Below are 16,252 nucleotides of genomic sequence, written 5' to 3' on the forward strand. Positions count from 1 at the left end.
TGCAAAAATGTTGGAATTTGCTATTCAACACAAGGGCATGACATTTGCTCTATAAGAGCAAATAAAAAGCCACCCTCCCCGCCCCTCCATCTCTATGCTAGAAAATACACAAAATGTACTTTAAAATGGAATGTCTGGGGAATATTTCCTTCATGTAACTCCTATTTTAAGAAACCAACATCTATATTCTATAGCTAGAAGAAGGATGGGAAACCCAATATTACTCAACTAACATGTAGAGTTCTCAGTTTTGGTTGCTCATGGCAATAAAAGAACTTGGGATAAAGCCGCAGTTACCTATTTCCCATCCACTGAGGTTCTGACCTAATTTTCTTGGTTGAACCCAAACTTTTGAAATTTGCTTTTGTGATCCTTGTATGGTTGAGAGCAACAGTGCCGTTTCTGGCTATGGGGTTCTAGACCTAGGACTTCTTTCATGTGAAATGTCTACCAAGTGATAACCTCAAAGGAAAACTCCGTCAACTGTATTTTTCTTGAGGAAATATTTCCAGGGAAGTTTTGAACCTGGAGTGAAGAAATACAAGATCTAACACTGGATTCATAGCTTCTGTTTTCAGAACTAAATTATCAAACTTGGAAAATGATATCATTCGGGTAGCAAATTTGTAATCTTCATTGCAACTTTGATAGTATGTGATTTCAGGCCTGGGGTTCTTAACCTTGTCTTAAAACACAGATGCCTTAACCTCATCTCCAGAGATTTTAATCTGGTTGATCTAGAAAGGGGTGACTGTCAAAAAGAGATTGAGAAATGCTGGTGTAGAGCAAGGCCATGCCTTAACAGTTGCAAAAGCTCCCCAGGCAATTTGAATCTGCAGGAATATCTGAGCAGCACCAATCCATGTTCTCTGTTGAATCTGTCTTTTCAGAGAGAGAAGTGGAAATTTGCCCTTGTGTATGTGTGTGTGTGTGTGTGTGTGTGTGTGTGTGTGTGTGTGTGTGGTGTGCACGCGTGCGTGTGCATGCATGTGTTATGTGTCTGTACGTAACTGTGCCTGGGGGTGTAATGGCAGTGGAGAGTGGTGGGAATTCACACTCAGTCTTGCATTAATTCAGGAGCATGGAAATAATGCAAACACATGTGTGCATGCTGTCTTAATTAGTTCCCGCTAGTGGATCTGTTCACATAGTGGAGAATGGGCCAAATGTCTGGGATGCCAGCCCATTTTAATTCCCTTTGGCTTTAGAGGAATGAAAACAACAGGTAAATGGCCTCAAGCAGGGATTTTCAACCATCAGCCCTCAGACTGGTGTGGGTCTGAAGACACATAAAAGATTGAAACCACTAGAGAATATCGAGAGAAGACACCGACACCCAATGTTCACACATCCTTGGACACTTTCTCTAGCACTTTACCTGTAGTATCACTTTATTTTCACGAGAGTGGGACTAATTTTCTCATCAGAGCCAGAAAACCTGAGATTCAGGAGAATCAACTATCTTGTCCCAGAAGACACAACACTACTCTAAAAGAGTTGTGGAGAGCCTCCATTCTAACCCAAAGCGTTTGCACTCTAATCCCTCTTTCCTTTACTGACTTTCCTCTATGCATGCACATGATGCTAACCAACAAGTCAGACGGCCAGGTACAAGGTGTGGAACAAGGGGGATACATCAGCTCTTTGGGAACAGCAATGATGGTGCTCATTGGGAGGATTTTTCCTCTACATGCAGGGCCAAGCCAAAAGGCAAGCTGGGTTGTTTTTGAATTAAGGAGGATAAACTTGGTCAGAGGGAGAGAAGCAGGGTCTTGACCACACCTGAAATCATGTGAAATGAGCAAAGCACAAGCAAATGAGCTCTAGCCTCATCCGCTGCCTTTACCCTGACTCACAGAGTCTGGTTATACTGGATTTCTGCCTTTCTCTGTTTAAATGCGTGGTGGAGGGGGTGGGGGGAATGTTGCGAGAGAAGGTTGTGGGGGTTCTTGGGAGGGGAGGGCATACACTGGTGACAGGTGTAGTGTTGGAATTATGTATATGAGAAACTACTATTAATAGTACTGTACACTATTGAATCGTACTTAATTTTTTTAAAAAAGTAAGTCAGTGATATGAGGCCAGAGTAATAGTGTAGCAGGTAAGGTGTTTGCCTTACATGCAGCTGACTGGTGTTCAGCACCCCATGTGTTCCCCTGAGCCCACCAGGAGTAACCCCTAAGTATAGAACTAGGGGCAAGACTAGGCATTGCCGTGAGTGGCCCCCCAACAAAACAAAAAATAAAGTCAGTGATGCTAAAACTAAAAACATCCTCTTTCAAGTAACCAGACAGAAAGGACAAAGGGGAAAAAAGAGAAAAAAAAGCTTTCTATACATAGAAATACAATTAAGCTATCAGATTTGTCATGTAGACTTGATAACTATTTTCAGCTCAAAATTTTCTTGAAGTTCTTAGAATCTTGACCGACAATTTGAATAGCACTCTATAGGAAGAAATCACCAATCAGGGGCATGATCTAATTCTTTGTTCCACAAATTCAGTCACTTCTAAAAGAGATCATTGTTAACGTTCTCATATATCTATGTGATAGGATCTAAATTCAGACCGATTCATGGAGAAATAACGCAGCAGAGGAAAATTCCAGGGAGTCAGCTATGAAAGTGGTTCACAGGGACAAAGCCAGTTTAGAAAAATATAAAAAAGCAAAATGAACTTTTTAACATAGTATTCAGCACATGAGTGAACAGCTTGTGCCAAAGTACCATAATCTAGTTTATGCTATATTTGCCCTTTAGGACATATATTAAAATTTCAGCACAAGCCATCTGAAGAGCTTTGAAAAACTGTATACTGAAAGGTAGGCAGTGTACCTTATTCCCAAATGGTTATAGTGCTTGCCACTTAAAGAGCTGAAATAGTAACAAGATCACCAATTTGCATGAGATATATTTAACACTGAACACGTCCAACTCCTGAGTAAAAGTAAATTAGCTTATTGAGGCTGGCTCATAAAAATCATTTTGCAGCTGCAAAACAATTCCAAGGTTTTAGTCATAATAATACTTAGAGCTTCCATAAGAAGGACTTGAAGACTTCAAATTAAGATATAATGAATAGTTCTAAGCTTCTCTACAAACCACTTGAAAATTCAGACTTACTAGAATGCCATAAAGATCAGGTTTTATGCCTTCTTTCAACAACTTTTCTCCCAACTCTTTTCTATTTCAAAGGAATCCTTGTGTACAAAATGGCACAAGGAAACACAGAAAGAATGAGGATCAAGTTGTTTATTATTAATGTCTCTTCAATAAGTTAGGAACCATATAATAAGAGCAAGTGAATGAGGCCATTTGAATAATTGCCAACTGTCCATTTCAAGTGTTTGAAATCTTGAATTGGTATTAATTGTATAGACATTTAGAAGCCAGAGACATTGAGAGAGAGAAAGAAAGAGAGAGAGAGAAAGAGAGAGACTCAGAGACAGAGATAGAGACAGAGAGAAAAGACTTGAACTTCTCTCTATCTAGTTAATGTAATTTATCTTGGAAGTTACCTAGAAAGTGACTGAGTGTTTGAATCTTACAACTGATTTGTATTTCAGCTTTATCACTAGCCAGCTGTGCCCTTGCAACATGGGTATGACAATGTCAACTTCGCTTGATGGGTATGAGGATTAATTGAACTAATACATATTAAACTTCATATCCAGTGCCTTACATAAGAAAAATGCTCAGTGATTATTATTTTTCAATTTTCTTAAGTGTTGTCCTAACCTGCAATGAATTAGGCAGAAGTTCAGAGCTTCAATTATCATGACATAACATTATTTTTCATATAAGTTTCAACCCAAAAGTGTTTAAACAAACCTGTGCCCATAGGTTCTCACTTTCTTAGTTCCCACTTGGCATTTCTTTAATTTTAGTTAATATAATAGACAATATAGATAACTTTAAGTTTTATGGTAATATTTCTGTTCATGAAGATCATTCTATTGCAATATTTGATGTCAGAATATTTTTATGTAAAAGTTATATACCAAGACATTTGTTTCTTTTCGACCCCTGATCGGGAACATAGATTCTCTCCTCCTCCAGGCTGCTGATATCTGAATTTAGTCCTGGGTAGTAATAGCAAGGATTTGGGGGGTAGTGCTTTGCCTACTGGCCCCATATCCACCCATGATTTGACTCATAGGAACCTCTCAACCCAGTTAATCGAAACCACAGGGATGGTTGTGATTTAACCATCTCTGGATTCTGATTTGTTCACATGGAATCAGTCTCTGATCTTTTGAACTACATGTATCTGTTCTTTTGAACTAGAACTCGTTAACTGAGTTGAAATTTAGAATTCTCTGAGCATACCACCTTTTCTTCTTTTGTTAAACATTGTGTTCATTCCTATATTCATACAAGCAATTATACTGAAAAATGTGGCTTGTTTATTACATTAAATACATATATCGCAAATTATCCCTTTTGTTCTTGACATCTGGGTTTCAAAAGGGGAGAGTATCATGAAGAGGGGCACCACTGTAAATAAACAGGGGGATCCCATGCAATGGTGAAGAGGCCCAGCCTGGAACACATAGATCAGGGAGACGATTCTCAGTTTGGGAAGAGGCACCCAGGAAGCATTCCTTGTCCGCCAGAATAATCTTATTGATGCACAAATGTATAGTATCTTATATGCTGACATTCCTTTGGTTAGGAATAAAGCAGCAGAGAGGAGGAAACGACAGGCTGGGTCACTCACCTGCCCAGGTTGTTCACAGGCTGTCTGGTACCTGGCCTGCTGGCACAGTTCTTTGACTCTTTCATATTTGGGCAAGTGATTTGACTGTTGGACATTCTTGTTGGCTTCTTCCTTCTTACGTAGAAACTTCCTTTGAGAGAAAGAAAAAAGTTTCTCATATGAGAAGTGAGAACAGGATTTTCAATAAGAATGTTGGTGAAGCTCTGTCCATGAGAATTCAATATTGGATGCAGTCTCTGTGAAAATTATAAGTGGAATACAATTTTCTCCTGTCCTAAACCATTACTTTGAAAGCCTTGGACAGAAATGTTTAGTATTGGGTGGGAACGGGAAGGGGGAAGAGGGATGGGTTGGGCCACACTTGGCAGTACTTAGGGCTTACTCCTGGCTCTGTTCTCAAGTATCACTCCTGGCAGGCTCAGGGACCATATAGGGGTTGCTGGAGATCGAACTTAGGTCAGAAGTCTGTAAGAACAGCACCCTACTTGCATGAGAACTGGTATTCAGTAGGAAACATGCTACTCGAGGGGGCCGGGGCATAGGACAGGGATGGGCAATGTCTATGGAGAAGGGAAGTATGGCGCTGAAAGATGGCAAAGTGCTGCAAAGCCTTATCAGCAACCTATTTTACACACACACACACACACACACACACCACACACACACACACAGCATATCTCATAGAGGAAGACTGGCAGGTGGGGGCAACTGGTAAAGGTGGAAAGGTGGGGGCCATTCCATTGGTAGAGGAAAGGGGACAATAGCGAAGGGATCCTTGTTGAAACATTGTATGTCTGAAACCCAATCATGAATAACTTTGTACTCTTGGTGACTAAATTTTTTTTTTAAAAATTTAAAAAGAAAGAAAGGCACCCTACCTGCTGTACTATCTTTCCAGTTTCCCATGCTCAATTTTATTGTTCTGTATATAAATTAATTTGGGTTGGAGCGATAGCACAGCTAGTAGGGCATTTGCCTTGCATGCAGCTGACCCAGGTTTGATTCCTCCACTCTTCTTGGAGAGCCCGGCAAGCTACTGAGAGTATCTCACCCGCACGGCAGAGCCTGGCAAGCTACCTGTGGTGTATTCAATATGCCCCAAACAGTAACAAGTCTCACAATGGAGATGTTACTGGTGCCTGTTCGAGCAAATCAATGAGGCATAGGATGACAGTGACAGTATATAAATTAATTGAATAAATACCTTTCTCTCAATATATATTTGGAGAAAAACAATATACTAAACATTAATGATCAAAACGGGGAGACTCAGAATTGACTCTTGGCATAATTGTAATTGAACATATTTTTTCATTTAAAACTGAAAAAAGGAACATAAAGAAAGGAAGCAGAAGAGTATTTCATGCAGGTCTGAAGGATTATGGCTGAGAAAGTTGAGAGACTGGTCCAATCTGAAAGCCAAGATCAGAAAGCAAAGTAACACAAACTTATAAGTCTTATACTCCTGTTTTATGAGAATTAATTCTTTAAGTTATGATGCAACAGCCACCTCTCAGCTCACCAGCAAAGACTGAGTAGCAAACATTCAATTTAGTGACTGAGCTTGCGAAACATGCATGCTTAGTAAACAAACAAAAAAAAGGAGGTGGAGGAGCTCCCCGCAGAATTGCCTGCTAGGAACGCTTCCCAGAAGCGCCCCAGGAACCAATAATTACCCTCTTTCCACGAGGAATGTATCACGCCAAATTTTGGCCTTCTTGTTTGTTCGAAACCTGAAATCAAAATGCAAATATTTACTGTTGGCATCTGGCTGTTTTCCCCAATGGATCTGTGCTAAGTTTATTGAAAGAAACACCTCTCACTTCCCACAGGCCGTGACTGCTTCTCCGTCAATGGGCTATTCACGAACCGCTTGGGGTGATTCTCTTGGGCAGAGAGAACTTTCTTCTCCTTCTTTCAGGTACTGGCAGGCTAGTGTGCTTAGGGACTGAGGGGAAAAAAAAAATCTTTTTTTGACACACCTGTTACCTGGCTTTTCCAGGTCCAGAAGTTTGAGGACAGATTTGCCATCCACATCGGCAGGTGTGTCAAGCCCAGCGATATCCAGGATGGTTGGAGCCAGGTCGATGTTGAGAACAATCTGTGGGACTCTGCAAAGGGACAGAGGTTAGACCCTGGAACCAGTACTAGAGGAGACAGGATGTTGAGGGCTGCCTTCTGCACACGGGGAATCACTGACCACCCAAGCCTCTGCCCTCTTATCTGATCTCCCAGGAAGGGGTGGGTGCATTTGGCCAGAGTGGCTGAGTGGTCAACAGCACAGACTTTCATGGGAGCTGGGCTGGAGAGATGTCTATACGCTAAAATGCTGGCTAAACTAGGATTTTCAAAATCCATCTTCTAAAAATAATTCACATTTTTTTAAATAGGTAAATGCATTTCTTGTTACCCAGCCTTTCACAGATCCAACACCCCTCCCCAAGGTATTTCTAATAATCCAGAGTTACACAAAAACATTCTTCAGAGAAATTCCGCCAGTGTCACCCCCCGAGGATGAGTGCGTGCTGTGATGCTTCATTGTTGAACTGGGGTGTAGGCTAGAAGCTCTAACAGGGCTGCTCCAGCATCCATGCTTTCTACGGGGGCTCTTTTACTCTTTTGGTGTTTTGTGGGCACAATCTTATTTGTCCAAAAGGTGAGTGTCACAACAGGCAGAGCCGTTTTATGTTGGGAAGCTAGAGATGGAAGGATGCAATGACTCGCCCAGTGACAGGAAAAGAGCTTCCGCCTTTAAGCTTCTTTTGCAAGAAAAGCAGGCTTTTAAAGTGTTCATTTCCGGGAGCTGGAGCGACAGCACAGCGGGTAGGGCCTTTGCCTTGCATGCGGCTGACCCGGGTTCGATCCCCAGCATCCCATATGGTCCCCTGAGCACCGCAAGGAGTAATTCCTGAGTGCAGAGCCAGGAGTAACCCCTGTGCATCGCCAGGTGTGACCCAAAAAGCAATAAAATAAAATAAGATGTTCATTTCCTTTAAAAGATTCTTTAGTCATAACTAAAATAAAAACTGGGGTCAGAGAGATCGAGCACATGTCTGCCTGCATGTGCACGGTTGGTTCCACTGCCGGCCCTGCATGCTTCCCCGGCACCATGAGGGGTGATCCCAGGGTACAGAAAAGGGAGCAGCCCCGAAGAAACTCGAGGTGTGGCCTAAAATCATCAACACCACAAAACCTTACAGGATGACACTGTTTTATATTTGTTTAAAATGACAGTATATTTATGATTCAAAGACAATGAAAAATAATGTTTCGTCTAAAAAGGGCCCCAAGGCACATGGGCTATATGGAGTCTGGTCAATTTGAGAGAATTAGTCATTGAGTTATTTTTTTTTTCTTTCCCTTTAAATAGAAACTATTTAATTTAACATGTGGTGGGCAGTGTGGGTAGGTGGGTGGGTTTCCATCTTCTAAATAACCAGCCTGCCTACACCCTTTTTTTGGTTTGGGATGAAAGGAAACCAGACGTTGAGACTGGTAATAAAATTATTTCAGATATACATGAGCTATGGCAATGGACTGTGCAAACAGACGTACGTACATTGATCCGGGTTCTACACTTGGCCCACGAATAAAGAAAGGCACGCGGATATCAAAGTCGTATGGCATGGACTTCCCCTTGACCAGCCCAAACTGCCCTATATGGTAGCCGTGGTCCGCAGTGTAGATGATGTATGTGTTCTCCAGCTCCCCTGTTTCCACAAGCATGTTATACAGCTGCAACACAACAAGCACACACAGAGAAGTCAGAAGCAATTGTGGTGGTGTAACAGGGCCACGGCATGTCATGATCTCACCTCATTTTTTCCCTATTATTTTCAAAAGGCAAGAGTTGTTTTAACGTTTGCAGCCAAACACAAGCAGTAACCATATTTTTCAGTTGTTTACAATTCTGGAAGGATAAAACCCAATGACAGAGTGGAAATGTAACCTTTTGGAATCTGACACATCTGAATTAAGGTTTTCATTTACTTACTTAGAAAAAAAGAAACCCACAAAACGATTTCACCATCAAGCTTTAATGTTTTTACTTTAAAAGTCCATTGTTTTAGCAAAATTTAATATTATCCTCGCAATCATCAAAAGTTAAAAGAAATACTAGGCAACCTGCCTCTGAGCTCAATTAGGTCAATACAGTCTTTGTGCAAGTCTTAACTGTCTTATGTTTCAAAATTCACAAAATATTTCAAGTAAAATTTTTGTCTTTTCTGACTTCTTTTTAAAAAGAGAGAGGCTGGAGCGATAGTACAGCAGGGAGGGCATTTGCTTTGTACGCAGCGAACCTGGGTTCGATCCCTGGCATCCCATATGGTCCCCTAAGTACCGCCAGTAGTGATTCCTGAGGGCAGAGCCAGGAGTAACCCCTGAGCATTGCTGGTGTGACTCAAAAAAGCAAACAAAAAAAAAAGTGAGGAGAGGGGTTGGAACAGTGGTACAGCAGGTAGGGCATTTGCCTTGCACATGGCACATCCAGGTTTAATCTTTGGCATCCCATCCCATATGGTCCTCCAAGCACTGCCAGGAGTGCTCCCTGAGCACATAGCCAAAAGTAATGCTAGCATTGCTCAGTGTAACCCAAACAACCCCCTCCCCCCATACACTGCCGAAACACACACACAAAGTGAAGGGACCAGATAAGACTAGACTTATGTTTCTATAGGGCAAAAGTGAGTTGGAACTGAGTAATTGCCCCCTAGTTTAGGGGACATGGACTTGATTTCAAGTCCATCACAATCCCTAAATGTCTCCAACTATATCATTAGGGAACTATTTTGCTTATTTACATTATTTGCTTAATGCAAATATTACTGAAGTTATTTATGAATGTGGACTGGAGCGATAGCACAGCGGGTATGGTGTTTGCCTTGCATGTGGCAACCTGGGTTTGATTCCTCCATCTCTCTCGGAGAGCCCGGCAAGCTATCGAGAGTATTCCACCTGCACGGCAGAACCTAGCAAACTACCCGTGGCATATTCGATATGCCAAAAACAGTAACAACAAGCCTCACAAAGGAGAAGTTACTGGTGCCCGCTCGAGCAAATCGATGAACAGTGGGACGACAGTGACAGTAACAGTGACAATAATTTATGGAGGGAGCCCTGACTTACAATGTTATGACTTAAATTTCCTCTTAGGCACTGAATTCATAAGAACCAAACCTGAAGAGGTAGATTGAAAGGGGACAAGATATGGTTAAGGTGATCAAGTTACCAAACTTAGAAACTTAAAATGAATCAAAATTAGGAATCATTACAGAATCAGTAAAAACAGCTCTAGGAAAACTTGAACAGAAACGACCTTGGTGGTAAATTCATGAGCTTACCCTTTCCACAGAATCATCCACCGACATTAAAGTTTGGAGTCTTTTGCGGTGTAGAACATTTGTGAATTCCATGTGGATGGGCAACATGGGTCCCGTGTATTGCATGATCCAGTGTTTATCCATATTTGGTGCATAGTTATAACTAGGAGTTCTGAAAATACCCAGAAAAGCATCTTACTATATATAGTTGTTACTCAGTCATTTAGAGAAATAACCCAAGGTTGAGAAACATCTTAAAGGTTGTGCAATCATCATTTAGTAAAAATAAATTAGACATACTAAACGTTTTCCCTCTCCCATGTATCTATCTTCTCTTTGTGTTAATAAGCTAGGAAGTTTTCACTAACTTAAACATCGCAGACTCTCTCAAGGAACAGAGATTCAAGTTTATAAAATCTGGACTCATGAGTAAAAATATAATTACTGTAAGTTCATTTTGGTTCACTGACTAAAATGTGTAAAAGCACATCAAGATGATCATGGCTATGTTCCCAATCTATATATAAAAGTCTGCAATGAAGAAGAGAATGTTTTCATGGCAAGGTTAACTCATAAAATTTTATTGCTAACTAGGCTATAAAATATAGGCACAAATATGTGGAATGATGATGAATCATAATTTCAACATATTCCTCCTAAATTTATTAGAGTATTTTATTGATTATTTAATACACCCAATTTTCTATAAATTTTTCTTATTTCTATTCTTGTTGACAGATACTATTAAGTTAATTAGATCTGCTGGAATTATAACCACATCAACTTCTATAATATATGTGGATTACAATGAAAATACTAACTTTTTTAGACATATCAATATAAGCACACCGTATAATTTTTGGTCACCACAGGAGGTACGTCTATAGATCACGGACGGGTCAGTTCAAGCCTATATTTTATCTCCGCAGAGGTTCAAATGGGTCCTACTCATATTATAGGAATCCCGGAAAATGAAAGAAAAATGAGGTGAAAGTATTTCCCACAGCTTGGAATAAAAGCTACAGCTTTCTAAATAAACTGTCTTAGAGAACAATCACTGATCCATGCTGATGAAGAAATTTGATGAAAAGTCACCATTCCGGGGAGGATTCTGTCAGAGAAAGACTGTCAGCACTGAGGTGACTCCCAGCTCTCCTTTATCCTATACAACCAGGGAAACAATCAGTTACTAGAGCCCAGCCTTGTTTCAGCGCCTACTCCCCTCCATTGTGGTGCAAATTACCCAGGGTGTGGGGGGCGTGGAGAAAGGACCTTGGAGCTCTGAGATGCAAGCCTGCACACTGAGGCATTTCCATGCCTCTTAACTACTACACATTTCTTTTTGCAAGTCCTTTGTAGAACTTTTAATAATTGAGAACGTTATGGAATCACTGGTCTGTTTAGAGAAAAAAAAAAAAGGGAGTAACCAGTTGGAAGTGCTGGTTCATCTGCGGAAATACAACATAACAGAGAGCAAAGACTGTTCTTAAAAGTCAGTTTCCCGGATCAAGTGTATGTGGCTCAGTTTGCTGATGGATGAATCAGCAAATGTTATCCTCTCCTAAAAAAGCTGTTTGGAGGAACAACAAATCTCTTAAAAATACACTCTATATAAGTAACTGGATTGAAAGAATATTCTGCAGCATTTAAAGGCCAACTTTTCAGGTAACAACTATCATTTGTTTATATGGGACTGGGGAGGGGTGGGGGTCTGCACTGGGCAATGCTCAAGCACAACACCTGGCGGTGCTCAGGGGACCGTATATGCAGTGCCAGGATTCCAGTCTTTGGACCATCTCTCAGTTCTCCCTATCATTTTTCTTTATTGTGCAGTGAGAGGGGGGCATACCCAATAATGCTGAGGGGCTCTTCCCGGTGGTGCCAGGGATTGGACCCAGGTCGTCTGCGTGCAAGGCAAATGCTCTTCCCGCTGGACTATCGCTGCGGCCCCATCTACCATTCATTATTAAGAGAGGCGCTCATCAGGAACTCTCTCCTGCTTACCAAGTAAATGACACCGGGACCACCTAGTCCTACTTGCACCGGAAGTCTTCCCCTATCTATGAGTGAGTTATGGGGCAGGATCTCAGGAACTGGGAAGCAGGGAAGGACTGGAACCTGTGTTTCCTAATCTTCACTTGGGATACCACGTTACAAACCAGATTAGAGCGAGAGGCCAAGGAAAGGGAGGGAGGGGTCTTCTCAGTCTCGAAGTTAAGGATGTTCAGTTATGGGGTGAACTGAGGGGTCGGTGGGTGGGTACAGAGCAAAGTCAGGGAGAAAAAGAGCAAGCTGCTTGTGAAACGTCCACTAGCCAGTCACTGATACATGCCCTGGAAAAGAATACGAGCAAAGATTACACGGCGTTTCTTTCTTTATAATACCTAAACATCCTCCACTCATAGCCTTTGATGTTGGCTTGCCTTAATTTTAAAATAAACCTAGTTGACTTTTGAAAAACCACAAAACCTCAACACAAATAAAAATTACAATAGGAAACCGAAACACCGGCTCCAAGTGGGCAAATGATATCTTCCACCCCTTACCTTGATGTGCCTGGCGCGGCTCCACCTCGCTCTGAGGGACAGGGGAGGTTGCGGCAAATTACAGGCCTCCAATTGGACCCCCGGATTTACGGAATGACATATGCTGAATCTGGCTTCCATTAAAAAGGAGAGCTAGGGCTCTTGCCAAAGCAGCCGACCCTCCCCGCTCTCCTGCCCTTCTTTCCCCCTTAATTTCTCCATGTGGGAGATAACCCCCAGCTTGGGGATGAAAAAGCCAGGAGGGGGTCTCGGCAGGTGGCGAGGAGTGGGATGGGGGTGGGAAGGCCTTTGTCTTTTAGGAGAGGGCAGGCTGCTACTGCTTCCCAGGGTACCCCAACTGCCCAGGGCTCTGCACGTCCAGACGATACAGGTTGACAATGTTGTTGAAAAGTGGTCTTTTGCCAAAGGACTGTGGTTGCCTCCTGCTGGGGGCTGCCAAATTGGCCTTCTGGCCTCCAGTGATCATGAAGTCTGTCTCCCCTATCCCAGAGCTGGCTGAAATGATTCAAAGGGAGCCTGGAGCTGTCAGCTTGAACACAGAGCGGGCAGGTAACTGCTTTAGAGAGAGAAAGTTGTTCCAGACTTTCTGGGACTCATGCATGCACGCTCACCACAGCTGTTAATTAGCAGTGTGTTATCTCGGACTATTTTTTTTTTCTTCTATGGCTCTAGTGCCTCATCCCCACAGTGACAATAACAACTTCATAAAGTTTTTGTGAGGGGTAAAGGAGATTGCAAGGATTCCAGGGAACAAACATGGTGTTTATCAGCATCCTGGAACTTTACAGTTTTTACAGGGAGCTGAGGAAGGGTCCCTAGCTTCATTCCATAGCTCATTGAATTGCTGTGACCCCTCCCACTGAGCGGAGGAGGCAGGACCTCTTATGTCCATTTTTATAAATTAAAAAAAAAATGTATAGAGGCAACTAAAAAAAACAAATTGGGCAGAAGACCCTGACTCCTACAAAAAGCACCTCAAAACCTGCATTCTGAAAGGAGAGCAGATGCATCCGTTTCTGTCAGAAGGAAGCCCTGAAATCCTGAGTATTCACACTGATTAAAAAACCACTCTTACTCCCATCCAGGGGCCCCTTGCCAGCTGAGCGCTTGCTTTCATGGCAAACACAGTATAAAGCCTGTTCCTTCAAGATGCACAAAAGCGGGAGTGAAAAGGTGGGTGGCTCTGACCATTTGATTAAAAATGCACGGGACACAGCAGAGCCATGTTTGAGCGTCTGCAGTTTTCTGGGAGGGGGGGAGGAGGGGGGAATAGAACTATGATGGTTAGTGGCCTTCCAGAGGTGCTTGGCTGGGGCCTGCAGGACAGTCCTGGTGAGACTCAATCTGCCTCAAACGTTTGATAGTTCTTGGTAGTCTATGTTGGGGTGTTGCATCGGCAGACAGGGGGTTGGTGGGTAGATTAAGTCAGGGCCACACCCAACTGTGCTGTGCATCAAACAGGTCATGCATGTGTGACACAGACACTCCATCCCTTTGGTGTACTGCCATGGCCCATCTGCTGATTCTTTTAGTGGGGGGGCTAGGCGTAGGGGGGTTAGGCGTAGGGGGGTTCGAACCATACCCAGTGATGCTCAGGGCTTCCTTCTGGCAGTGTTCGGGTGACCACACATGGTGCCAGGGAACTAACCTGGGAAGCACCTTAAACCCTTTACTATCTCTCTAGCCTTCTGTGGCTTTCTTAGGGGAAAATAATCTATGTCATTGTTATAGTCCCAGGTGCCTAGTCCGGCAAGACTTTGTGTTGTCTGGTCAGAGGGGACGAGAGAAGTACAGATCTGTACACTCTAGATCCTCTCTCTCAAGAGAGGATCTATAGCTCTCCACAGGTGAGTCTCATATCTGAAAGTGCACAAACATCTTTTAGGAAGACTTCCTCAAGTTAGCGCGTTTCTCTAGCCACTGTGCATTTGAAGATCCTGCCCAGCAAACCCGAGAGTATCGCCCTGGCAGTAAACCTCTGCCTCTGATGCCTGGTCTTTACGGGCGTGGGTTTTCCTACCAATCAGTATTACATATTGATATCACAGGAAAAATAATTCTGAAAATCAGTAATGCCACCTTTCCTTTTGAAGGGAGAATATTTTATGGGAAACATTCTTACTAGCAAAGAAACCATTTCAAGAAATGCATGTGGTGTATATTAAATCCATATTGGGGGAATTGCAAAGTATTTAACAGTTCATTTTTACAGATGATGGTCTATACTGTCACCCCAGTGAAAACAAATACATTTCTAGAGTTTTTATATCCGAACATGTGTTTTCTTCATTTGTTATTGAGTTCCAAATAACAAAAACCCTAATGATCTAACCTTAAAAGGTACTGGTAGCAGGACTATTGTTCTGTGAGAAATGAAATAGGTCTCATTTCCCAGAAAATGCCATTTATACAGATTTAAGACACACTCAGGGCATTAAAATGGAAATTCTATACTTAATCTCCCAAGCCACACCATCTCAACTTACACCAAGACTGAACTTCTTTCACTGGCTCGGTGACGAGCGTCTCCACCTGAGTTTGAACGTCATTAGATGACAACATCTGAACAGATACGAACTAACACCAAAAGATCTTGAATATAGGTCGTCATATCAGAAAAGTAAGTTAAAGAATTTTCTCGTGATGCTGCAAACTCTAATTGCATTGTGCAAGTATATACACAAACAGAGGTCCACTTCATATCAACTGTGATTGTAAAGAGTATATAGAGCATGTCTGGCAAAAAATCACCTGTATTTCACACTCTACCTTTGTCCTTATCTACTTATGGAACTTGACCAAAGCCATGGTTAATTTGTTTTTATTTTGTTTGCGTCTTTATTTTGGATCCTTTTTAAATTTCCTATTTTGGGTCACACCCAGCGATACTCAGGGGTTACTCCTGGCTCTGCACTCAGGAATTACTCCTGGCGGTGCTGGGGGGACCATATAGGATGCCAGGGATTGAACTGGGGTTGGCAGCATGCAAGGCAAACTACCCACTGTACTATTGCGCCAGCCCATGGGCCCTCATTCTTGTCAATCTAAAATTTGATGGAATTAAACTACTTTAAAATGTCTTTTTACATACATAAAAACCTACTGATGAACTATTGATACAATATTAAAATGTTCTGATGTTTGTGAGGAGGCAGATTCACATGTTTCCTGGTTTGTTAAATGATGACTTGTACAACAAATAGTGCAGAGTCATCTTCCTCAGCATAGAGAGGGAGTAAAACCCTCTTCTACTTTTGGAAAGAAGCTGCTTTGCATTTGCAGAATTCCAAGGCACCATTCCCCTGCTTGTTGGGGTGAACACTGCCCTCTGGAGTTGTGCACTGTGACATCAGGGATGAGGATGACTAGGGCAGTGCGTTGAGAAGTAAAGCATGAAGAAAAGGGCAGCATGGGAATAAGGGAAAGGAAGCAAGGAGGCTGCCCCAAGGAGAGAGTTTTATGGAGAATTTAATATTTCTCACGTTCAAAGCATCTCCCTTTATATATCTGTGGAACAAATGAGAAAAGAATATGCAAATGCCTTTTCACACAGACATTCCTTTCTAACTCTGGATCACAAAGGTATTTCGAAAACTTTGATCTAAAGCTGACCCCGGGAGTTTTTCCTTTGACATATCACATTTTCCACAAAGTCCACTTGCAGGAC

At 42.2% G+C, this 16,252-nt stretch overlaps 1 protein-coding gene across 7 annotated transcripts in view; it reads right to left on the reverse strand.

Moving 5' to 3' along the window:
* SULF1 (sulfatase 1) overlaps nt 1-16,252 on the reverse strand; it is a 182,021-nt gene that overhangs the window by 35,359 nt on the left and 130,410 nt on the right. For all 7 annotated transcript variants that reach the window (XM_055127400.1, XM_012936068.2, XM_055127396.1 and 4 more), the window contains 5 exons: nt 10,061-10,211; nt 8,278-8,453; nt 6,701-6,829; nt 6,395-6,451; nt 4,719-4,848 (listed from right to left, as the gene is read on the reverse strand). In XM_055127400.1, the coding sequence (XP_054983375.1) occupies nt 4,719-4,848; nt 6,395-6,451; nt 6,701-6,829; nt 8,278-8,453; nt 10,061-10,211 (643 nt within the window). The remainder of the gene's footprint in view (nt 1-4,718; nt 4,849-6,394; nt 6,452-6,700; nt 6,830-8,277; nt 8,454-10,060; nt 10,212-16,252) is intronic.

The sequence above is a fragment of the Sorex araneus genome, chromosome 2 (assembly GCF_027595985.1).
Source record: "Sorex araneus isolate mSorAra2 chromosome 2, mSorAra2.pri, whole genome shotgun sequence".
Taxonomy (NCBI): Eukaryota; Metazoa; Chordata; class Mammalia; order Eulipotyphla; family Soricidae; genus Sorex; species Sorex araneus.